General features: G+C 41.7%; 1 protein-coding gene across 1 annotated transcript in view; it reads right to left on the bottom strand.

Moving 5' to 3' along the window:
• The window catches only part of stag1a (STAG1 cohesin complex component a), a 64,318-nt gene that overhangs the window by 7,772 nt on the left and 30,286 nt on the right, over window positions 1-26,260 (bottom strand). Inside the window, exons 2-20 of the mRNA XM_033613397.2 lie at window positions 10,168-10,397; window positions 9,878-9,998; window positions 9,497-9,652; window positions 9,128-9,224; window positions 8,914-8,990; window positions 7,049-7,253; window positions 6,492-6,643; window positions 5,430-5,503; window positions 5,104-5,227; window positions 4,815-4,913; window positions 4,045-4,124; window positions 3,825-3,932; window positions 3,581-3,695; window positions 3,258-3,375; window positions 3,026-3,129; window positions 2,699-2,791; window positions 2,066-2,359; window positions 818-888; window positions 418-586 (exon numbers count right to left, since the gene is read on the bottom strand). Coding sequence (XP_033469288.1) covers window positions 418-586; window positions 818-888; window positions 2,066-2,359; window positions 2,699-2,791; window positions 3,026-3,129; window positions 3,258-3,375; window positions 3,581-3,695; window positions 3,825-3,932; window positions 4,045-4,124; window positions 4,815-4,913; window positions 5,104-5,227; window positions 5,430-5,503; window positions 6,492-6,643; window positions 7,049-7,253; window positions 8,914-8,990; window positions 9,128-9,224; window positions 9,497-9,652; window positions 9,878-9,998; window positions 10,168-10,196 — 2,286 coding nt within the window. The 5' untranslated portion in view covers window positions 10,197-10,397. The remainder of the gene's footprint in view (window positions 1-417; window positions 587-817; window positions 889-2,065; window positions 2,360-2,698; window positions 2,792-3,025; window positions 3,130-3,257; window positions 3,376-3,580; window positions 3,696-3,824; window positions 3,933-4,044; window positions 4,125-4,814; window positions 4,914-5,103; window positions 5,228-5,429; window positions 5,504-6,491; window positions 6,644-7,048; window positions 7,254-8,913; window positions 8,991-9,127; window positions 9,225-9,496; window positions 9,653-9,877; window positions 9,999-10,167; window positions 10,398-26,260) is intronic.

Raw genomic sequence — 26,260 nt, 5'->3', positions numbered from 1 at the left:
ATAATGGGTCCACATGGGGGGATCTTTACTGCTGAACTACTGAGCTAAAACAACATAAAACACTGTGCTGTTGGAAACTGGCGAAATGTTTCCCAGCAGTGGATTATGAGTTAAACTGTTCTCAAGGTTTGGGGCTTCAGTCCACTATAAAATAACAGCTTTGGGATCTGATCCTGTGTGTGGTGTTGAAGTGTGAAATAAGATCGATTGGGGGGTAAGCCTCCTCCATCCTGTCTGATAGCGAGATGAATTTTCACACCTAAGCTGCTCCTCCCTGCAGAGATACAGATAAGCTGCTGTCCCTCTGCGCCACTGATGCTCAGGCACGGCAGTCTTAACTCTGAGCCCCCCACCTGACTGAGGATAAACCCGGGATCTGAGAGTGTCAGAGCTCTGTCAGTGAGGTGAGTGCAGCACCTTGCTGGGAGCCCCCTCCGTGATCTTGACCAGCTGCCAGAGGATGGAGTAGTGGGAGCACTGCAGGGCCTGGACGGCTATCTGCTCTGGCATGGAGCCCTGCTCAATGCCCGCCTTCAGCAGCCGGTAGCAGTTCCCAAATAAATCCCACCGCGTCAAGTCGTGGGCACTGAGGCGAGAGACAAGAGGAAAACACATTAGATTACATTCTCTTGTTCCAGCTTCCCATTAGTGAGAATATGATGCTCTTATTTGTCTCATCTGATAGTAAACACAATGTCTTCATGGTTTGAGTGACTTGCCTTGGACTTGAAGACATGTTTTGCTATTTTCTGATTTTCTGATAGAGATTAAATGATCAATTGAGAATCAATCAATGAGAGAGAAAAGATAGTCTTACTTGTGGAAGGCTGTGAGTCTCTTGAGCGTGGATAAAACGTTGTAGATATCGTCATCATCGGCCTCCTCTGCCTGTAGAATAACAAACACCTGTTAGAATTTTTGCTACTCACCTCGGCACCAACCATGGACAAAACACTGACATGTTCACGATTTCACACACTTCAATATTTCCTGTTCCTAAAAGCAAAACACCTCCTGTACTCAGGTATTTTTCTTTCATTTTTATTTCCGTGGCTACATTTGGTCTCAACAGGTGTTTTTGATACCGAGTGTAGAGCAGGGCTGTATGACAATGTTGTTCAGGGGGCTACACTTTCAATATACTAAGGGCCTGAGGGCCAGACGTCTCAATGAGCTATTATTCTCATTATATATGTACACTTAACAACACGTCACTGCATTTTCAAGACTTTTGTTTCGCTACATTGCAATTTACATTTACTATTTACATTTTTACAACCTCTACTTGCAACTGCATTTTTGTTGAAAGGTATACATTATCAAATTGGGAGACATTCCAGTACATTATTTTTAAGTTGTTGATCTATTAATGTGTCAACAGCCAAGAATGTGGCTGTGACCGTTGTACAAATGGGATCCAGTTTGACGGTAACTTCATAAATCTACTCATTTGTAGGCAAATGTGCTTTATTTTTGGCGAAATTCTAAATAACACAGATGTGATTATGATGAAATGTCACTTTTTTTAAGCTTAGATTTAATTACATTTCCTGACAGAAGCAGTTGCAACATATGATGCATTCAAGGACTATCAGGAAAATTTAAAAAGCCGACGATAATTTTTTGTTATTACAGTTTCTGGCTGTGATTAATAGTGTAATTCTGGCAATTTCTAAAAGAGAACTGGCAGGTTGTTTGGGTCAGAGACAATTAGGCCAAGGGTACAGAAGCGCTCTCCTGGTTTGAAGGATTTATTGTGTTAATCACATGATCTTTTTTCTTCTTCAGGTTTAAATATTATTTATTAGTAAACAGAAATTAGTGTGCACCTTTTGTGTACCTTCGTTAAGGTGTGTATGCCTTAATCAGAGTAATTTATTTCTTAAATTGATTAAGATCATCATCGGTTTATAAATCAAAAAAATTTGGGGGGCATCTTTCCTGCATTTGATAGTGAATTCCAAAGGCATGCTCCCCTCACAGACATTTTGTGTCACATAGACAATTGCACGCTTATTTACACCAGTCTCTTCTGAGCCAACACCCGCTACACTTCCCATCGTACCTCCTGCAGCAGCTCTTCCACAGAGTGCGCGAAGCGATCCGTCATCTCGTCGATGAGCTGCGAGCGGGCGATGTCCACGCGGTTCATGATGGTGTACTCTTCGGAGCAGAGGATGCTGTAGGTCTTACTGCAGGCCTCCAGCACATCCATCTCGATGTGCTTCTCCACCACCAGCCGGATCTGCTTCAGCAGGGCATCCAGGTGCTTCTCCATGCGCCCGGCGCTGTACACGTCCAGGTCGAAGAACTGAGGGATCTGCAGCAGGTTGGCTACCTTTTCCGAATCTGCCTGGTACTGTGAGGAAGAAAGTGGAGAGGAGAGAATTAATAAAAAAGGACACAGAAAAAAGTCACGAGCAGTCATGCAGAGGCAGAAAAGAGACAGAGCGACCCATCAATCTTCGTTTCTGTTTCCCAGTTTGCAAAATGGTCGATTACATTTAAATTATTTGGCCAGCGCACTTGTCCAGAGTGGCATACATTCAATAACACTTCTCATGACTCCATAAGCATCACCCTGATCGATTACTTCGACAAACAGATCAGTCACCCAGCCCATTCATTAATCAGTGTCGCCTGCCTCTCTGTTGCTGGCACTGTGCAGGCTGCGGGCTGGACCTCAGGAAGGCCTTACCTTGGACAGAAGCATGGGCAGAGCCATGATGAAGTGCTCTGTCAGTTTGTTTTTATCGTCTATCTGGGTCTTCCTCTCCTTTGCTGTCAGCACCTGGACGAGCAGACACAAAACTTAAGGTCAGATGTTGAAGCAGGCATAAAAATAGGCGGAAAAAAGGACGACAAGATGGAATATTCTGTCCCGTCTGTAAACATCTAATATTCTTCAGATCTAAATTTAGACAGCACATCCATCTGCTTTCTTGTCTCTTCAGTCTCAACGTCACCTTCACTCATGTACAATTCAAAGTGAATTCTTAAAGTGTAGTCTGTTTATTTGACCCACCCGTTTGCCGGTGCCTCTGCCAACAGGTGGGTGTGCCTCTGCTGCCTGTCGGATGGTGCACACTGTCAGCTCGATCAGTGCGCTCTCCTGTCTGTCTGACAACACTGCAGGGACAGACAGAGCGGGAGAGTAAGATAGACATGTCTTGCTTGTTGTGAAGTAACATGAGGTCATTTCATAGGCCTAAAGAGAGATCAAGAACAGTGTGTGTGAGTGTGTGTGTGTGTCTCACCTTCCTCTCCCTGCACAGGCTCCTCCAGCAGAAGTTCGGTCATACACTCCCAGTCTTTCAGCAGCTCCTGAGAGCTTTCCCACAATGAGTCCACCAGGTAGGCTGCATGCTCATGGAGCTGCACAGAGAGAGACACTTACACGATCAGGCTTTGCTGGCACTGTGTGAAATCGGCTGTGATCCATAACTTTTAATCAACGGTGACATTTCATATTTGCAGAGCGAAATGTCAAACGATCCAGTGACTCAAATTTAACATATCATTTACTCTACTGTCGATATAAACCAAAGAAAGAACGACGTGACAGTTGTTTTTGTGTTACCTCACTCTCCAGAAAGAAGAGCACCAGCATGCGGATGAGATTCCCGTTAGGACTGCTCCGACCTCTGCGCTTAGCCAGTGCTTCCTCTGCCTGCGGATCATGACGACTGAACAACCTGACAGAGAGAAAGAGACAGATATTAGAAACCACTGTATAAATGACAAATAAGATGCTTTTAAAGCTCTGCATTTTCCAGTCAATAATATTTAAATATCAATTAGGTGAGACGTCAGGATGGACTCACTTCCTGTGCAGGAACTCTCCAGCAGCGACTGCCACTGGCCGGTGGGCAGAGTAAACCAGGTGGTACACATTCTCACAGTCCTCGTTGGATAAGGCGTCTTCACTGCCCCTGCAACAGGTAAGTAAAAAACATAAACATTAAAAAATGAACTTAAAAAAAATGATAACATCAGACTTTTTTTTTTTTACTGAAAACGGCGATGAGCATTGAAGTTACTCACTGCAGGATGAGTGTGACCAGTCTGATGGCCTCCACAGCCACATCGTACTCCTTATCCAGCGTCATTGATACAATACGATCCTGTCAAAACAGACATGATTAAAGAGGGAAAGAACTGGAGTAAATACTCAGTTTTACTGTCATAAGCTGTACGATTTGAGCCTGTTTCCGACCCCATTTTTGAGCCACAGGGTTCATTTTAGAGTCTGACCAAATTTCAGTTTGGGTGTTGTTTGCCTTGCAATGTACAGGGCTGGGGAGTGAGGACCGTTCACAGCCCAATAAACGGTGCCATTTTTTCTCACTGTGCTTGAACGACGTGGCAACAGAACATCAGAAAGTGCCATGGCAACGCAAAGTGCCATATGAACAGGAAATATGGAGGCCTGGTTGGCGACAACAGCATACTTGCTTCTCTGATGTTTCTTCCTCCCCCTATAATTACCGATATAATTGACAGAAATGGTATAAAATTACAGACCTCTCCGAGCTAAAAACCGTCTACCTGCCTCTGAGCTTTCAAACAAATCTTTATTCATAGTTATCATTAGCCAGAAAAATCCACAGGGGCAGACGAGCTGTTTTAATTTCTATTTAACACACACAGTGTGAGCACATAAATCGTGAGCTTTGGCTTTACACTGCTGATGATTTACTCGTACAATGAGAGCTGGAGCTAAACAACAACATTTCTGAAACAGACTAAAAATGCAGTGTGTGCCCCGCTTATAAAGCAGTAAGGATTCTTATTTTCACTCCTGCAGGTGTTACCTTGAAGCGGTTGGTGAACAGCTCTAACTTGGGGAACAGTTCTCGGTTTGTGTACAGGTTCTGCAGAGCCTTCAGGCACTTGAGACGCACCTCTCCTTGCTGAAAACCAGAGGGAGAGAGAGTTAAAAGCAGATCCTGGTGGGCTTAAGGTCTACCATTCTGTCTCTGTGTAAACATCAGACGTACTGAATCAACTCAGACGTGGTGCAACAATATATGAACCAAGTGTTGAAGAAAAGTGAGAAAACAACAACTAAACAGTCAGGTGGTTTTATGAGTTTGTGCTTACCCTATCATGTAGTGTCCAACCAACATATTTCAGGTAACTATCATTAAGAAAAGCGTCGCTGTACATCTTCATCCACACCCCGATCTCCTCAATGCAGATGGCTCGGATTTCAGCAATTGCATCCCTAGAAAATAAAGAGTACAGTCACCACCAGCATTATTGTTATTTATGTGACACACAAAGCTGGGAAACACATTTAACAAAAATTAGTCTTGTCTGATTAATGTCTGTGGCCCCCATTATCATCAGGGCTGACAGTAGCTGTTAAGCATCACTACAACCATATTTCAAATAGCAATAATCATATTAACAAACACAAGATGTACCTGTAGCGATGCACAAAGATTCCCTTGAAGATGGAGTTCATCATATTCTCTATTTCATCTTGGTTTTCTTGAAGCTGCAAAGACAAAACAGAGAGTTTTAGGCAAGACCCTCTGTGGACAGGACATACTTAATAACATTTTGATATATAACTCCGTACTGCAGCAGACTAAACTGTGATGACAGCTGTTTGTTCCTAATTGCTTTAGTGCTCAATTCGATTTATTGCTCAGATCTGATTTTTGACAACAGGGAGGAGGAGATAGAGAGCCAAAATTTTATTTGTGTTTTTTTGTGGAGCAATGGTTCCTAATTCTTTCACAGAGTGGAGTCAGGAGTGGTGGGCTCCACTGGAACAGATTTCATCCAAAATTTCAGCATGTCACTATTAACTACATCTGTCAGCGCCTCTCCACAAGACTCACAGCAAGCCACTCAGTTTTGGACCTAAATCAGACCTGTATCTGATTTAGGATCACATGTGAAAGTGGCCTTATTTTTGGAACCAGCATTTAATGCTTGTGAAATATGGCCAATGGGGAAATAAATTCTCATTTAGACATTTTATTGTGTTTTCCTATGTTTGTGAACAAAATAACGAGTTACAACGAGAAGTGTGAATTTTCACATTACACTGTTATTCCATTTAATCAGTTGCTTTATTTATTTTCACTTTATTTGGGACCTTATTAGTCAAAGTGGGACGTCTGGACAGTAAAACAATCGTGATGTCCTTCAACTAAATAGAGATGGCTGTTTTTTTTGTTTTGTTTTTATTAATCTGTGTATGCTTTTGTTTATCTGCTTGTTTGTTTCTTGGCTTTCTTAATTATTTATTTTCTCGAAGCACTTTTATTTCTTTTCATAAATCATGTAGTTGCCAATAAAAACAAAATAAAAAAATAAAAAAGTGGCCTCAAACAGAATTAAAAAATAATATCCACATGATTTATGCTTTTCACACTGTTATGAAAAATATAGATCTGAATCACATATGAGCAAAAAAAATTAATCAATCTCTATGCATTAAAACTATACATAAAAAGCTTTAGATTCCAGCTAACCTCCTTCCTCTTCTGTAGCAGCAGTTCCAGCTTCTCATTGGCTCGTTTGCCGGCGATCTTGTTCCTCTCTGCCTCGTACTGTCTCTGGGTGTTGTCCTGGTGAATGCTCAGATTCAACGCCACATTCACCAGCGCTGTCATCAGCTTCATCGCTAGGCAGACACAAAAATGCACACATAAGGCTCAGAAATAAGTAAACAACCAAACATGAGCACAGTCAGATGCAAATACAGTAAATCAAAAGCACGATGATGTAAGAGTGAAACTGTTATCTTATCGTACACTAAATATGTTTCCTTAAATCTATTTATCTAGTGTTGGGTGCCATTTCTACAGTTAACCTTACTTGTTTTTAACTGCATCGTCATCTTTATAGACAATTTGGACCTTCATTTCTTGTCATTAACTGCCACTTGTAAGATATAGCACTACTAAAAAAACACATATGTGGTGTTATCATTTACTGCCGGACAATAAGGAGGCGTGTAACTCATTTAAATACTGCTGTCTTGTAAAGATAAGAATTGTAGGGGTCCTCATAAAGCCGGTGTCGTTACCTGCTAATGTGGAGGTGTGTCTGAAGGCTCGCACTTGAGAGTCCGACAGCCCGGTGAGGAGCGAGATCACCGTGTCCATCATGTACTCGTCGTAGATGATGCTGTACTGACACTGGCGGATCAAGACGCTGATAAACTCGCAGAAGTTGTAGCGGAACTTCTTCCACATGGGCCCTGGCATGGTGAGAGGATAATCCCCGCTGTCCTGTTTACAGAGACACAGTGATCACAGAGACTTGATTAGTGTTTATCAAAATGATCTCTGGGTTAAGACGCTGTGCTGGGAACCATTCGTCATGCCCAGGTGTTTCTGTGGAACAAGGTATTGACAGTGACCGAATATCCCATCATTTCATCACTTTATCGCTTCAGTGTCAGAGATGCTTTAAAGAAATATTGTCCCTCTCTTCAACTCTAGCCTTTAAAGGTATACTATGCAGGATCGTTGTTACTGTTTGTCCCCACCACCTGGTACAGGTCAAGATAGAGTTCTGTGGAGATCCAATTTTACAAACTCACACCTGTAAAGCTCAGTAGCAGAACCAACCTGTTACCCTTAATTATCTCCAAGTCAAATCCGGACCCACCCCAACCCATTAATACACTAGTCCCGTGACCAGCCCCGTGATTTCACACACTGTTTTGCTCTTACACCTGTACTGTCCCACTCAGATGTGCAAAGCACTCACTCAGGCAGCTCTCACTTCTTGTTGATGTGATGCAAAGTGAGACAGATCTGAGGCAATCATCCATCCACTTATCCAAAGTAACTGCCTCATTGCTATCAGTCATCTGCATCCTCAGCTCTGGAGAGATGTTTTGTCAAACGTCCTCTGCATATTTTGTCAATCTGCTGCTGTCGAATCAGGCTAAGCAGCGAGCCAGGGCCATCCACATTTAGTTCATTTTTACCCCTGCCCAAATCCACCACTTTATTTAAACATAATTTTGTACCTGACTCTGAGTTAAGCACACATTAGTTACCACTGAAGGAGACATGAACCCCTTTATTTGTACAAATATTGCTGTTCGTTTATTCTTGGATCTGTCATAAAGTGTCATGTGGTGAAAAGCTGGTAGAAGACAAAGTAAAAAATGAAAGTGATTTTGATCTTTAACTGTGTGATTTAACTCACATTGCACTTATTTCTGTACTTCCTGTTCAGACTTTGAAATGTACATTTAATATAAAAAGAAACTGTTTAGAGCCATCTATAGAGACACAGGATAAAACATCAAATCCATCTGAAGCCTTCATTATCCTGTGGAGGTCTATTCCTGCTATAAGAGCACACACACTGTGCACACAGCTTCTGCAGAAAGGCTGATGAATACAGTGATACCACCACTTGTGTTGGGTCTGTCCAACAGTAAATGCCTTTGGTGTAAAATGTATGCTGAATAAGAGGGTATATGCGGGACAAAAATTACTTTTAACTGAGATGAAATTATATCTGGGCTTCTACACTCAACATCTAAAAATGTTCAAACAAAATACTTATTTGAAAAATGAGTGTAGCTGTTGGAAAAGCCAGACACCTCAGCTAAATTAAATCTGAGGAAATCTGGGAGAAGTGGAAAATGCATTTCCCCTTAACTTCCTTCTTTTGTTTACATTTCTGGAAATTGTTGATTATTATTATCATTTATTTATCTCAAATGAAAAATACCCCATTTTCATTTTTATTATCAGTATATTAGTATATAACTAAAGATGAGCGTGTGAACTGCTGCTGCAAAGTGATCCTAAATAATGCAAAAATGATAATTACAATTAATACGACAATACATCCTTGAAATAAATTACATGAACAAATTTTCACTTGGACGTCAATTAATGAACTCTGACTGAAGCAGACAGTTACCTCATCAAACTCTTCGGTCATCTTGCGGATGATCTCTGCGTTCTGCATGTTCCTGAACATCTCAATCCTCACAGTGCCTGGTTACACAACAACAATGACACAATTTAAATCAGATTTGTTGTCTCAGTAGTTTGACACCTGTATATACAGGACGACCGATTTCAGTAAACGACTGTAGAAGTTACACTAGATGCAGTAGTTTCACTTGTCTCACCTTTGCAGCCTGAGCACTGGATGAAAAAATTGATGAGGTCCAGCAGCGCCAAGTCTCTGTCCTGTTTGTACGACTCGATCCACTCGTCCACCACGGACTGTACACACACAATAACAACAGTGAGATTTTACATTTTTCCTCCTCCACTGTAAAACTTATTTTACAAAGTCTAACCTGTTGCATAGGATAGAGAACATATTTCAAACCACAGTAAAGGGGACCGACATGAGCTCAAACAGAGTTTTAAATTAAATTATAGGTGCAATAGAGATTTTTTTAAAAGACAGCACTGTGTGAGATATCAGCAGAGACAACTAAATATCTTTAATTTAATAATGCAAATATGTTACAAGAACTACATTCCCCAACCTGCATGGCACTCTTGCCCAGCTTGACCACCTCAAACAGAGTGACAGGGTCCCCGCCATCTCCATTATGTTGAGCCACACCGTTGGCTTTCCCTCGCCCTCTTGCTACGCCCATAGCCTTGTCCGTCGGCGACTTCCGAGGCTTCTTATTGGTCGCCTGCGAGGACAAAGATGTCATGAATACAGGGAAGAACTCAGAGAGAAACATAAAATATACATAATCAAGTTACACACAAAGTCATGCATACACTAGGGGTTATAAATGCTTTAGATCCACATCTCTTCCAACACACGTCTTCACACACACACTCTGATTGTTAATGAGGCTTTTCTCACTCATTTCCTTTCTCCTTACACACACTCCACTGACACAGACTCCTACCGGGGCTTGTTTTCCAGGCCTCCCTCTCTTCTTCTTGCCTTTCACCTCTGGATCCTCCATCTCACTCATGCTCATACTCAAGCCCACTGCTTCTGTCGCCCCAGACTCATTGGACGAGTCCCTGAGAGAGCACAACACAAAAACATGAGACTGCCGTGCACTGGAGAGCTTTTATTCACCCGCAGAGCAAATGTTCAGCTCCAAAATGAATCTTATTTTTTTAAGTTTGTTCTACTGTACTGTTAATATATGCAATTTTCTTTTTCTCTCAGTTGTGTTTTTACACTCACTGTAAGACAGGGAGCTCCGAGGTGATCATCCTGGTTAGCGGGGCTGGCGGTGAGGTGTGTAACTCTTGTTTGTGAGTGTCTTCAGGACTGAGTGTGTTTCGGGTCCAAAGATGGAGGCACAAGGCCGCGGCTCGGTTGGGGGGGGGGGGGGGGAAGCTCTGGAAGGGCAGGGAGGAGAGGCTCCAGGACGTACTGCACTCAACTTGCTGGCACTTAACTCTCCCCAGCCCCTGGGGGGAAAACACAAAAGAAAATAGAGAAAATGATTATAAAAATACACATTTCAAACCAGCAGCAACCATAAATAATACAGGTGCAGCTATACCTGAGCATGTGCATATAACAGAACCCTAATTTAGATAACAAAGGGAAGTTACTGAAGTGCTTTACTGATGATATCTTGCTTAAAACTGTGACATATACCTGCTCTACATGGTTTCTAACATTAGTGAATACAGAACAGTTTATATGGCACTTAACGGCTCAGTGTCCAAAGTGTCACATTTGCAAAATGTCAATGAAAGCAGAGGGAGGGAGAGACAGCTCAATCTTTCACTCAGGCTGTGGAGGTGAAAACGGGGAGAGGAGGACACCAACTGGCCACTTTGAGAACTACAACAGCAAAATATTGTGGAGTGTGTTGTGAGGACTTGTCCGCACAAGTGTTGTTGTTGAACAATTTTAGGAACACACGTGAAAATTGTTAGAATTTTATCATTGTATATAAACTAAGAAGGCTTCCTTTATTAAATGAAGAGTAAGATCAGCTCAAAGTGTGACAATACAACATTTTAAACTTTTTAAAAGTAATATATAAAAGGCAGAAAGGTGCTTTGACCTTATGCACTCTGATAATAAAGTGGAATATAATATTTGTTGGACAAAGACTGGAGAGAAATATGATCTTCTGAAATCCTCTCCAGAATTGTGAGAATTCCCAGGTGCCACAAATGCTGCAAACTCACTGAAACAATCCCAAAATGTCTTCCAGTCAGAGCTAAACGAGAGGTTAAACTCTCAGACACAAGACTGGCAGCTAAGTTAATTACAACTGTAGTTACTGACCTGTTCATATGCTAATGAGAGCAAGGAGCAGAGGAGGAGCAATATCGCTCTCAACCACAAGAGGCAGTATGCTCCACAAAGTCCTCTGGCCAAAGACTATCTCCAAACTGCTTAATTGAGTTTTAACTGTGAAAAGTGGGTTTGGAAAAATCACCCAGCGCCCACATAACTCACAGCTCAGTCCCAGTCCAGTTCTGTCCACCTACAGCGTGATTTAAGGGTGTATTTTCCCCAGAGTGTGTGTGAGTGTATACGTGTGTGTTTGAAAGTAGGTCTGGGCAACAGTAGGGGGCAGGCTAAGAGAGTGTGTATTTAAATACAATCTTCCACTCAGTGTTTGTACTGAGGAATAGCATGGGCAGGAGAGCCCCCTGTTTCACCATAATGAACTACACACACATACACACATCTCGCACATACACACACATCAATGTCTGGCTCGGTGTTTTCACACAGCCTGGCTGTCATCTGAACAAGACTGTGAGAAAGAGACTCCGGGTGAACACAGGATTTCAGTCGTCACAACCACAGGGTCTCTTTTCAAAGTAAGTAATCCTGTGCGGTGTTCAGCTGGTTGGGATAATATTTAATAAAATCAGAAGTTGCCCTTCATGCGTCCAAGATCAAACTTATATAGGCCAAGCCCACAGAGGCAGAGGGGTGTTAATTAATGGCTGGGATCTGACCTGCTTGCATGCACATGAGCTTCTGATCGATTCTGACACTTGATATTCCTGCAGCACAGACATCAAACCTACAAAAGGATATAGAGGCCTGATACTGCTGATGTGGCTGCACATATAAATGGTGAGGGAAATAACCCCGGGTGTGTGTGGAGCAGCATTTGATAACTTGGATTGACAGGGCAGAAAAAATGCATGATGCCAGATGAATACAGACGACAAATCCACTTACTTTTGAAACATTTTTATATGTAACTTGAAGATGTTCTGCACGCAAGACCTGTGTGTCAGCAGTAGAAGGATATTTAATAAAATGGCAGAGGGAGTGTAACGTGCAACAGCTCACATCCGGGTAAATAAACTCCTAGATCCGGTCCAGATCTGAGTACACTTGACCCCAATGTCCAGTTTGTTTGACAAGTGTGAACACTATGTACTGTACCCAGGAACGGCACAGCAATCCGTGCCCAAGTCTCCCTGGAAAGATGTCTTGAGTACGCTTTATTTGTGCTCTGGTACGGTGCACATCAGGTGTGGACATCAACTGTGCCAAAATAGGAAGTGGACTGCTATTTAGCGCGACTACATGGAGTTTGAAATTTTCAATTTCATACTGATGCTTCTGTATGAGATGGCAGCACAGCCTGCCACAGACAGAAAGACAGAACCAGATCTGGCTTCGCTGCCGCCTTCAACCTCCAGTCGAAGGTGGCAGCAGGAGGCCAAGATCTCCACGCCCGACAGCAGCGACTCCTCCTCTGGCCAGGAGCAGAGTTTTGCCTTGCTGCTCCATCGGTCAACGTTAATGACTGTCCCCCGGGCAGCAGTATCCATCTGTGGCACCTTTTCTACTCTGTAGCACAACAAAAATGTCACGTAGACGATGACGCAAACATACTGGGGTACGGTACAATATTGCTAATGTGAAAGCTGAGATGCAGGGTAGTTGAGGAGGGGCAATCGTACCTGGGCATAGTATGAATCAGTCGTACCTAATATTAAAACGCCCTGAGTGACAGTGCAAAACATAAGTTAGATGCTGCCACGTGGTTGGGCAGAAAAGAATTGTGCTTGACATTAGGGGAGAGATAAAGTAAAACTTAACATCAGACCAGTAGAATCAAAGGAATATGAACTCCTTGATTTTTGAGATGTCACATGTAGGAAGGAGGAGGAAGTTAAATCAACACACAGTTAAATAGGTGACTAAAGAGATTAACACAGTAGGGCAGTGCTAATCTTTTACATGCTGTGTGCTAAGCTTTTATCCTCTCCTTATAGATTTATATGGATTTGAGACTGTCAGATACTTTTAAGGGGAGACACCCTGGGTGTCATGCTTTGGTTACTTTTAAGATTTTGGGCTTTTTAGCTTCCATAAAGATTCATCTTTCAGAGTAGTGGAAGAAAATGTCCAAAATACACATTATTGAGGCTTTCATTTTAGTTCAGAACTCTGTCCTGGAAATGTATGCAAAAAAAAAAAGAAGTATGCACTTACAAACACCAAACTTTCCTACTCCTTACTACTAGTTACTCCTAACTATATTCTGAGGCTTTTTAAAGAGGGATTTGTTCATATATATCATTCATAGCCTGATTTATAGAACATTTTATTCAGAAAAACAAGACAAAAACTGCTGGTGAGATGTTTTCTGATTTACTGGTGCATTCCGTTTGCACTGGAAAGTTGATATTTCCGAGTTCCCAGTTGGAAATCTCAACTGGACTGTCCCCTGAAGTCAGACTTCTGACCTGACCTTAAAATCCAATATGGCTGCTCCAGATATTAACATTAGTGAAAGCTGTATTTAGCCTTCTGTGTATTAGCACTTCTTGGTTTTCTGACTATTTGTACTGGAGCATGATCACCACAAGTGTGACGTCATTCCCAGCTCTGACATCTGACTTTTGGGGTAAATGGAACACAGCATATGGAGTGACAAAAACAGAAATCCAATGGAAATGTATGAATATTAGCACATATTAGATAATGTCTCCTTTGCATATTTGCACCAAGTGGTGGGTCACTGTCCAAAAGTTGGGCGCAGGTCCGCAAGTGACTCACAAATGTGTCAAGTTTGTAAAAAAACATAATTTATTTTTAAGTACAATAAATTTCTGGCACAGAGCTTTTATTTTGAAGTGCTGTTTCCTGCTGTAGAGTGAGTGAATGACAGACAGGTACTAGACAGAGCCAGCAAACTAGCTCGACAACATGGCCAAACGCAAGTACGACTCTGTATATATTAAGCTGTGTGAACCTTGAACTAATGACTGAGGACAAATCTGGACCCCGTGGCTGGACCAGTTGGGAACCAGTGTCTTCATGTAACTAACCAACTGGGGAAGTTTAATGGGGATATCTATTAGTTGAAAGTTTCCCCCCTTCAGCTGTAGTGTGTCCCCTTAAAAATGGAACCTGATTTATGATCAAAAATCTTAAAGAAAGTAAAACAATCATTCATCTTTTTAGGAATCAAAATGCTGAAGTTAACTGACTGTAAGCCCATTAATTCACATAACAGACACGTGCACACAAAAATCACACTCGTGCTCAGGAGAAATCATGTAACAGTTGTCCTGGAGGAACTTGTTGAACAGTACCCACAGTAGGTATCCTAAGAGAGACTCGTTTCTGTCATCCTCGCTGTTCTGTACTCTACCAAGTCCACCCACCAAGGCTAGGGGCGCAGATACAGCACTAACAAACTGAGGAGTTTGAATTGGGATGCGGGGATGTGATCTGAACAAACACACAAACCAAAACCTCCACAGTGAAGGTAAACGACATGGAGACAGGGACACCTACGTAACGCCTGAGGGTCTGAACAGATTCCTGTCAAACACTCTGACAAAATGTGCAGAAGTGGGATGTGAATGCCTGTAAAACTGTCTGCAACTGGCAGGACAGAGACCAGAGATGCTGCTGTTAATGAATAATCACCTCATTTAATCTCGTCTAATCGTCTTGAGTGATTTTAATTTGCGGATTAATCCCGCAAAAACACTTGACATCACTAAGAGAGCCAGCTGCAGCTGCAAATAATCAAGATGGAGAAAGCAAGACACCATATGCACAGTGGAGTGATACTGCTCCTCCAGTTGCTTGAGACACTTGCGACGTGTAATCAGCACTACTTAATAACTAATTAATAATAAGCATATATTGGAAAGTAACTCGATGACTGACAGAGCACAAAACTGACTCTCTTATTATGTTATTTCACCTCTGTCCCACCTGCTAACCCTCCACCATCATCCCTCTGTACTCCAGTCTGTTTTATCTCAGCTGCTTGCTCTTATTTTTCCACTTCAACATGCCTGTGCATCCCTTTCATCGTCAGATCGTTCTCCGAAGGCACAGGAGCCAACTTCATTTGAGTCAACTCTTGTGTCACGTTTGTTTCTCAGAGGAAGAGGAAATGTGTGTGTGTGTGTGTGTGTGTGTGTGTGTGTGTGTGTGTGTGTGTGTGTGTGAAAGCTGGGAGCCTGCCTGACCCGTTATCGACCGACAACTAAATAATCCTTGACGTACATCGGCTTTTCTCATTTTCTCGACACACTCACACTGTCTCTGGCTTCCACACACCCTCACAAACACACACACACGCACAGATTGTAGCAGCCTCAACAGGAGGCTATGAATAATTTGCAGTGAGTCTCCTGAACTGTTCCTCAATTTTGGAGACAGGATAGAAGCTGCCAGCTGCATTCACTTTGCACCTCTCTTGCCCTTTCTCGATTTAACGCCACTTACTGTAACAGCGAGAATGAAAACAAACTCTCCTAATAAATAAATCCCAGTCTTAAAATAACAACAGTAACTGCCCGAGCACAATAATGAATTATGCATGTGAAGCCCATTTCCTTTTCACTCAGTTCACTCATTTTGCAACAGCTCTGACCTGACCAATGATATGGTTCTGCAGAGGAGCACAGACTGTGACCGCCTTAAACTGAGCTGTGTTGTCCCTGTTAACTGATCAACATGTGGTCACATCAGCTAGAGAGAAAAAGTCAGTCAACTTATGTATCAACAGGGTTTCCAAACATTTTTGCCTGTGAATTTTTTACACTTTTCCATAACTTGCCCAAATTATTTGGCCCCCTTTTTCAATACTTTATTTAAGAAGGTTAAAAAGGGTAGGCCTAGCTAGCTATAGCAATACAGCAATACATTACTAAACATGCACTTCCGAGGCAATCACAATCTCTACTCGCTTGTTACTGTACGTTCACACCAACAGTGACCAGAGCTTCCAAAACAGCGCAAGTCATTCATTTTCAATGAGAGCCTGGCGACTTGGGCGACCTGGTTGTCAGCTGCGCGTCTTGAGCGGCCAAAGTGACCGGAGCCGGTCCGTAGGGTAGTTAAAACTCGTCTAACTTCACGGTAATGAGCTCTGATGTGGTCTGGCGGCAACCAATCGGAAATGCTGACATGCTTTGATGAAGCGGGTCCCAGAGAACAAGCCATGTAACTTTGGTTCCTACAGCACACTTGTTCTGACAATGGATATCGAGAAGTTTACTACTTGCGTTTGCGCCCACTCAGTCCTTTATAATGTGTCGCTGTTCGGTTACAGAGACCAAATTAAAAAGAGTGAGGCTTGGGACCATGTCGCGGAGGTAGTTGGTTGGTCTGGTAAGTTTTAAAGTGTGTAATGTTAGTAATAGAGGAGAGAATTGCAGGCTAATGTTGTGACGTAGCATACAAACATAACTTACTGTAGGCCAAATATGAGTTTTTTGACTGGACAACAGCAAGCAGCAACTACGCGGCTTTCAAGCCAGTAGTCTGCTTTGCGGCTCCTTTAAATTGACAAGCACGATCGTACGTTCAATGATTCACGTGATGAGCGACTAGAGCGACCAAAGCTGCCACAAATATTTTTGACAGTCGTGCTTCTTGGGCTTCCACGGGAGACTTTGCCTCTTCGAAAGCTCCTAGTTTGAACGTACAGTTAGACATCCCTGCCGCCAACTAGCCGCATATGCTAATAGACCAGACCAACACATACAGATACTAAAATTTTGACAACAAATTTGACTTGCAGACATATCTTATAATTGTTTTGCAACCCTATTTGAGCGTCTGTGACACTGCGGCCTTGGCAATGACATGGTGCCACACTAGTCTATGTGTAACATGATATTGGTGACATTTCATCCGTCACTCATCACAGGGCTAGATTTTAAATTAGTAATACGTGGAACATTTTTCGCGGTTTCTTTGGTCATATTTTGGGATTTTAAGACAAAACCTAGACACAGACAAAATGATATATATTCAAAACTTTCCCCAAATATTCTGTTAATGCCAAACCCTTTCCAGTTTTTCTAATTTCATGACTTTTCCAAGAATGTCATGACTTTGCATACTGGTGATGATGACGATTAACTGACGATGGATTAATGGATTAATCTGTAATTAAGAATTGATTGAACGTGTGAAACTTAATCGATGCAATGCTGTCCGAATATATGCAATATGTTGCTGTGAGTGTTTAATGAAGAGAAAACTGATTTGTTATCGTTTGGTATGAGCAAAGTTTTTATGTTTTTGTGAAATAATGATTAATCCATTAAACAGTCGTAAATTTTTACCAATAATCGAATGAGGAAAGTGCTTAAATTGAAACTATTGATACTTGGATAAAACAACAACAAATACTAGGGTGGGGGCACAAAAACAAGGCAGAGATCATGACCAATAACAAAAAAAGTTATGTAAAACCAATGTAATAACCAGTACGGTGTAAATAGAACACACACAGTGGAAACAGAATACATAAAAGGATATGCAATGGATATGCCATCCACAGGATGAATAATTAGCTGTCTTCTGCACAAAGTGTCTGGTGCTGAGTGTAGGCATGTTTCTATAAAGAAGATTCTTATGGCTGTTGCTGTGCGGCTGTGTGGGAGCCCAAAGATAAATGTAATCACTTACTGTCACAACAGACTAAGAAAACAAGCAAATATTTACATGCTAGTAGCCAGAAACTGGATTTTATGGGCATTTTGCTTTAAATAAAGCAAAGAAAAAACAGTAAACTGAAGGACAACTTCAGCTCTAGCTCACTTCAGTCTGATAAATGGAGGTTACCTCACATTTTCTGATTCAACACTATGTGTATGTGCATTTTCAGCACTTTCATTTACTGTGTGGACCAGTTTAAATATTGCAGGGGAGAAAAGGTAAAAAAAAAAAAGAAGTGAGCTGGTTAGCTGAAGAGTTGCAGGTAAGTCTGCCGGTTCCCACAAACTGCAGTATCATTAGGTAAGTCGCACGTTTTATCAATGCATCCTGTCATATTGAAACCACTTGTGCAGCACCTGCATAGTGGGCTCTGATCACAGTTGCCCGATGCATGGCACAGCATGGATATCCTCAATGTGTTCAGATACAGCATGAAAGAATGAAGACAGGTAAGAAGTTTACTTTTCATGTTAAATAAAACTCAACACTTACACACTTACTTATAACCACAAACACCAGCCACCCAGCCAGCAGAGGAGTTTAATTCTGGCACCCGCAGTGTAGACAGTTGCTCGGCTGGTAGCTGGTTGGAGGGCAGCTTCTCTATTTCAAGCATTTCAAAACATTTGCTCTGACATTCCAGGTGGTGGTGTGACGGCCTGTGTTTGTGTCTGTACATTTCATCTCACAAACACAACCAGGGAGGCTTCATTGCTATTAAAACTATTCACAAACTTCACCCAGGCTGAACCCAATAATTCCTGAATAAATAAAACAAATTGCAGCCCAGTAATAAAACTTCAAGCAGCCACTTCAAACAGAGGGAGCAGGCCAACAGAAATTACATCCAGTTTATAGGGAACATTAGGTGCTAATAACCATATAAACTGTAATAAGGACTTCTCTGTTTGGAGCAAATAATGCAGCGTACAGGTTGTTTTGCTTTGACACAGAGGTGTTGGTGAGCTTCTCTGAAAATATAGCCCAAAAACTGAACACCAGGGGATCCAAATTTCATACTGGAGACTTTTACAGGTTTTAGGTTGGCTGAAAAACTGTGTGCAAAACAAGGAAAGGCAGTAGACTGTATTTTCTGAGATGTTAAAGAACAGTAAAAACTTTATTCTGATTTTATGAACCTTTATGAAGCACTTTATTCTTGAAGTTGTATGAAATTAATTTAGTGATAATATATTTAGCATGTAACTGTAGCCACTCATGCTTACACAGACACACAGAGAGTCAGGTAGTGAAAAGTGCTGCTTTCACTGGCAGAATGTAACTAAGTACATTTACTCAGTTTAAAGGTACTTGTACTTACTTGAGTATTTCCTTGTTATACTACTTCATATGTCTACTCTTCTACATCTCATAAGCAAATACTGTACTATATACTCCACAACATTTATCTGACAGCTTTAGTTACTAGTTACTTTGGTGATTCAGATTAATAATATGAAATATAAATCAACTAATAAATTATAAAATATATTATTATAGATGAAACTACCCAGCAATAGCCTATATAAAGTACTTCAAATAAGCTCCACCTGCACCAGCAGCAACATTATGTGATAAACACACTTATTTTATTTCTCTAACCAGAAAACCTTGAGATTTAAATTATTTTTCAAGAGTTTCCTGGCCAAGACAGGCAGCAATATAAGTTACACACTGACAACACAGAGCAAAAATACAGAATAAAGCTCTAAAACAAGCATATACAAACACAAAATAAGGTAACTACCAAGAAAAGCCAGAAAGTATGTTAATATATACTATAAATGAGCCATAAAAACGCAAAAAGGGAACTACACATGATCACAAAGACCAGCTAAGACACACTGTGACATTGACATATAGAAGATTGTGTACAAATATCCTGCAACAGTGCTTTGAAACGACCGAGAGGATCCGATAAGTGCAAGTGTAAGTCCTCCTGCAGAGGATTCCACATATATGCCAAACTCTGTACGTGCCCTCGGTACAGACAATAAAAACATGTTCTGAGAACAAAACATAAATAAATCAATAATTATAATCCAGTAAATTAATAGGAAATAGGCCATTCGACATAATGAGTACTTTTACTTTTGGTGCTTGAGTATATTTTAATTCTAATACAGTGCTCAACAGTAAGGATTGAGAGAAAGTAAAATGCAACATTGGGCTAGAACCTAGCGTCTCAGTTGCCCGATCAGTAAAGTGGTAAAAAAGTCATCGAATACACAACTTTTTAGGAAGCTGGTTATGGAAGCAGCTAAGGATTGAGTCATCTCGCCTCCTTCCTATCACTGTTCAGACATGCACATGTGCAGTACTGATCGGGTGCTCAACAGAAAGTGGCAGCTGGCGAAGACAAAGTTTATGAGCTAAAGTGCAAGCAAGCATTTCAGTTATCCTGGAAACAGGAGTTTAGTTGGGTGGCGTTAGAGGATGTGGGCGAAACTTCAACTATGTCTTGCGCAGTTTGCCAGAAGTTAGAGAGCAAGGTGGATAAAACAGGTTGATTTTTCATGACAATTAACTCTACTCTGTGTTGTTGACTGCTAACAAAATACAACAGTTTGTATAGGGGCACTTAAAATTGTCTTGATTAATGTTGAACCCTGTAATACTTTTGTACTTTTCTTTGAGTTATATTCAGAATGATGGACTCTGACTTGTAACAGAGTATTTTTACACTGTTGTATTCCTATTTTTATGTAAGTAAATATCTGATTCCACCACCAGCTGCGGCAGAGGCAGTAAAACAAACACTTGTGTTAACTACCTCTGGTCTGCGGAGTCACTTTATCCTTTGTGTGTGTGTGTGTGTGTGTGTGTGTGTGTACTTAAGAGAGAGCACAAGACAGAGAGACAACGAGCGAGCATCTGAGAACCACTTAACATGCATGACATGTTCTCTAGGAGGCAGGCCGGCGTTGCTATAGCAACTGGTGTGGGTCATAAGCCCGGCGGTGACGGCATATTTGATTGGCTGAGTGGAGACAGGAGGGACCACAGTGAGGAAGAGGGGGGGAGGCAGAGCAGAACGAGTTACAGATCCAATCAGCACTCCATGAAATCTGACTTACAGACTGCTACAGGACTCCTGCTCAAAGTTATTTTCAGATTACTTTCTCTCTCCCGGACACGACTCAGCTGATGACCACAGTAATTCATCACATAGCTAGCTAAAATGAGCCTGGTGTTTCCTTCCATATGGATACAACTCAACCCTGTTCATGACTCTGCTAAAACTTTACAACATGTCTTAACCTCAAAATGATGTCGTAACATAATCTGTGGATGAGCTTTATGGGTAAGAGTGTAAAATCAGCCCATGAGTATATTAATATATGAAGCAGTCCCTTGCCGCTGACTTATTATAAGATCAATCTGCACGCTAACACTGCTTTCTCTCAAAATGTTAAGGTCAGAAATTTGGTTTGATGAGACTGGAAGTTCCACCTTAAGGCCAATAAAAATAGTTCAAAATCATCCTGCAAAACAGTTTAATCTGGCCCAACTTTTGCCTAAACACAACATGACTAACATAATTTACTGAGGCCCTGCACTGGCAAAATAAATTATTAAATTAAATTAAATTATTTTACGTAACGTAAAAGATTTTTATCATAAACTGATTGACCTCCAAACTCTTCCATCTATCACTCAAACCGGGCTTCCTGGTTGGTACTTACTGGTACCTGAAACATTACATCCCCAATAATGCAGCTCCTTGCATTTTCATCACTGTCCTGTTGAGGCAGTGATACTCAACTTAGGGCCAGCGGGACAAATCTGGCCCACTGTTGGGTGCTGGGTGGCCCGCTGACCATTTTCTAATTCACAGTGAAAATAAACTGATTCACATATAAGGTGCCAGAGTACATTAAAGCATCAATTAGTACTTGTTGAAGTGACGGGGGAGCATGCCCAGACCCCTGGCAGAGGTCTGGGCGCAGACCCAGATGTCCTCAAATCCTAAACCCCTTCAAGGCAGGAAGTTAACATTGTTATGCCGCCTCGCTATTCTGTATAAAAAGGTACAGATGCGGAATGAGGGGCAGAGTTGTCTTGCCTTTAAGCCGGTATCAGGGGTATTAACAGTGCAGAAACAATGTCTATATAACAGCTATATAACTGGCAAAACAGGATCATGGGCACGATGTGACGTTTTGACAATGGGTTATGCATGCAACCCACTGTGGGAGATTTAAAAGGTAGCTGATAGCAGTTAGCAGCTAACTCAAAAAAGAAGAACAGCAGCCAAAAATGTCTTCAAAATGGGACAACAACGAGGTCCAGGAGCTCCTTACCCTCCGAGCAGAGAGCGAGATCGGCATTCAAACAACAAGGACAGTAAATGATTGTTAATACCATGTTATGCTAATGTTATTGTTTATAAAGCGCTGCCGATGCATATGTTACATGTCACACAAAACGCGGATGCTGTTGTTGTCAATGTCACACCTCTTTTTGCTTCTGCAATGTCGGCATGCTGTCTAAAATCACACACTGGAGTGGCTGCCGTTGTTTGGTTCTGTGTAAAAATGCAAAGGCAACCTAAAGACGGGACTTCCTAGCAGCCCTATAGCGCGATCTCTGTGTAAGAAGGGCTCTAGAAACACCTCTGTGTACACCTGTTGTGTGCAAAAGCTGTGACTGGCTGTGTGGGAATTTGCCTCTTTGCAAACTGAGTGAGGACAGCAAACACTGAAAGGCTGATAAAGGGTAATTTATTTAATATAAGCTGATAATAATTATGACTGTCTCTTTATTAACTGGACCCTAGCATGCTGTCATTTTGCGCAAGTGGCCTCTGGGCAAAGCAAGTTGAGTATCTCTACACTGCTTAAAAAAAGCAAACAAAAAATACAGAACAAAACAAGAGTGCCCCTCTGTCATTGCAGCGTGGCCTTGACACTGAAGGCTCTGGCAAAAAACAACAACGAAAAAATGTTATCAAGTAAAAGTTTAACGTAGCTTTACTTTGCCACAACACAATACAGCAGCATCCAGCAAAGTGCTGCATTTGTCATTTGAGTATTTCTACTATTTGCTTTGTGATAGTTGTGACAAGAGAATAAAATATTAATCACTTTAATATCTTTCTAGTGCCGTAACGCCATTCTCATGGTATTATAAAGTACTGTACAATATTTTAGGATCTAATAAGCCTTAAAACTACTGGATAAATGACTTAAAGCAGAGACAACAGCCCCCATGGATGCAGCCCTTTGTCATTTTTCAATACAGTACTGTTTTCTGAATGCCTTCTGCATCATGGCTACATGAACAGGCTCTACAGCTGCCACCAGAAGGAGAAAAAGTAACTGACAGGATAGTGGAAACAGAATAAAGGAAGTTGAAAATATAGCAGTGTAACTGTATTGTAGAAATGTAAGTAACTGGCACTGGTGACGTTGCCAACCTTCCAAAGTGTCATTAGGAAGAAGTGAAGTCAAGAAGCAGGATTAATTTGGTTATAGAATGACTGCATGGCAATACTCTCCATCTGTAATAGCTCGGCACATTTACCAGCAGGCGAAACTATTCCCACAGCCAAACTTCTGTCATCATGCTACATCGCTAAGCTAATTATAGAGCGGAAACCGAGTTACGTCGGGTATAGCGAATGCATGACACAGCCTGATAAGGTATGACGCATCCAGCTAGTGATGCAGCAGTGCCATCGTAATCGATTCAAAGTCATAAATCAATTGCAGAGCCAGAGGGCTGCTGTGGCGAGACAGCCGAAACACCTTGAAGGAAGAGCATAAATCTGGTTTTATAAAGTGCTTCTCACTAAAGCAAATGTCTTTCATGGTCACTTCATGTCCATCAGTTGTGAAAGAGATTTGTTAAAGATGGAAATAAAGTGGAATAATCTGATTTATCATTTGAAACAGTGCCCCAGCCTCAAGGCAAAAGCACCCAAAATCTCATAAATTAGCAAAATGACACTTTCACTAACAACCTGTGCAAAACTATTCGACACATCTTCACAGCTCTAATCTATAAAAACAGCTACATCATTATGGCAACAATGGAAATGGTGACAAAATAGTGTATAGCTTAGTATTACGTGTTACGCACTGATGCCCAAAAGGAAACTTCTCTCCCTCCTTCTGCAGGGAGATCAGAGAGTGCAGCGTCAATCACACTCCAGTGCCACTGCAGGTGGCACCGACTCAACATCACTTGTAATGGTGACACTTCAGCAAGGTGGATGCCAGTAGCCATGGGGGCTTGACACTTTTACAACCTTTAAATAAATGCTTTAATACTGCAAATGTGACATGACAGTGTGCACACAAAACACAGGGGATACGCAGCCCTGATATACTTGAGGCGTATCTCTGGCACTGACTTGCAAGCATTGTGCAATCTTCAATTATTTATAGCTTTTATAGCCCGCAAAGAGGATTTAAAAGGTGATAATAAGGTGATGATTGCTTGACTTGCATTATACCGGAAAGATCTGCTCATGCAAATATTGTCCTGAAACTCAGCTAAAACATACACACACTTTCCTGTTGTTGTGGTCCCCGCTGCCCGATTCTTCTGACAACTATAACCTGTGCTGCATCTGCTATAATTGGCCATTATCTCTAGAGGCGGAGTGTAAGTAAGCCCCTGTTTTCCAACACTCTGGGCTACAATTGTGCACCGTTTCGGATGGAAAACACAAGACTGGGTTCACCACAAATAACATCAGGAGGGAAAAAAGCAAAGACTTTAAGAGAAGGACAGTTGTGCTGCTGTATGTGTCGCCATCAATAATCGAGACCTGAGTGCTATTTCTGTCTCAACAGTCAATTTCAGGATATGAGACAGTGGTGCTGCATTGGTGAGTAAAGCCGGGTATTAACACTTCCCACTGAGGCTACCTATGAGAGGAATATGTAAATGTATAAAATGGGATTAGGGCAGAACAAAGCTGAAAAACAAAATCAACAAACAACGGGAAAGACAAACTGAGAAAATTATATGGAGAGGGAGAAATCCTTGTGTAATACATTGGTCATTTATATGGAAATGGCTTGTAAGATTGGAAATACAAACAACCTGTCGGAGATTAATGTGTCCTCATGCCGTAAAATCCACTAAGTAATATTAATTTGATTCACTGCGCTGGTGCGTAAAGGCCACACAGAGAGGATGGCTCGCAGTGTGTTTTGTTGAACAGTCACCAGCTGTTTGCAAGTCAATGCATTTATTGTCATGTTAATTAAGCTACGATACATAATTAGCCTGTTTTTACAGTGTTTGTGTCGCCTCAGGTAGGCAGCCGGCACAAAACAAAACATCAAAGTGCGACGCTGGTGAAAGCACAAAGAGACTCACAGGAGGACAGAGTGTCAACAGGACTCCAAACAAGTTCATTACAAATTCAGGAAAACGCACACGACTAACAAAACAAGTTGAGCACATACATACAAGACAAAGGTAGTAACAGTGCCGAATCGACATCCGTGTAACGCCGGGTTCACACTGGACACTGAAAGCACCCTGATTTCTTACTTGTCACACAGCCGCCTGTCAGCAGTCGCCTAGCTATTCAGACCAGGAGCACATGTCTGCTTGTCTCTCTTGCTTTCTGTTTAGACAGAGTTGACGATATGTGGAAGTATGTGGAGCCTATTTGATCATTTATCATAAGAAGATCATTTATATCATATCAAATATAGCCTTAAGTCATTAACAATACGTTTTCAGAGTGTTTTCTTGTCAGATTCACTTGTGGAAAAAACAGATCAGATGCCGAAACTTTCGCCGTAGATCGGGAGCTGGCCCCGCGCCATGCTGCGTCCAGTGTGAACAGCCTAATCTGTTGACATTGGTGCCGCATGGAAAACTGCCGCATACACTGGGTTCACACCGCATCCAGTGTGAACCCAGTGTAAAAAGGACACCCGGCAGGACAAGACAGGTGAGACGTTTTTAAGATGTGTTATGTGTGCGACCCATCCCCAGAAATGTAAAAAGCAGCTAATAGCAGTTAGCAGCTAACTCCAAGAAGAAAATCAGCACCTGAAAATGTCCAAGAGCTCCTTACCCTTCTAACCGAGGACGACATCAACCACCATATAAGAGGGATAGTAAATGATTGTTATTGCCATGTTATGCCATTGTTATTGTTTAGAAAGCGCTACCCGACGCATATGCTAAAGATCAAACTACTGGCCCAGGGCTCAACAATAAGGATTGCCCAATTGCCCGGGGCAAGTAAAACTCACGGTCGGGCATGTAAACTAACAACTCACTTGCCCGATCAGGCAAGTTGCTAAAAATAGTAAAACTTAATAACTAATTGATAAAATAAATGTATTGTAAAACGTGCTCTTCTGCTCTGATGCAGCGGTCTCTC

The sequence above is a fragment of the Epinephelus lanceolatus genome, chromosome 15, assembly GCF_041903045.1.
Source record: "Epinephelus lanceolatus isolate andai-2023 chromosome 15, ASM4190304v1, whole genome shotgun sequence".
Lineage (NCBI taxonomy): Eukaryota > Metazoa > Chordata > Actinopteri > Perciformes > Serranidae > Epinephelus > Epinephelus lanceolatus.
The sequence above is the reverse complement of the archived record's forward strand: the minus strand, read 5'-3'. Positions and strand labels throughout refer to the sequence as shown.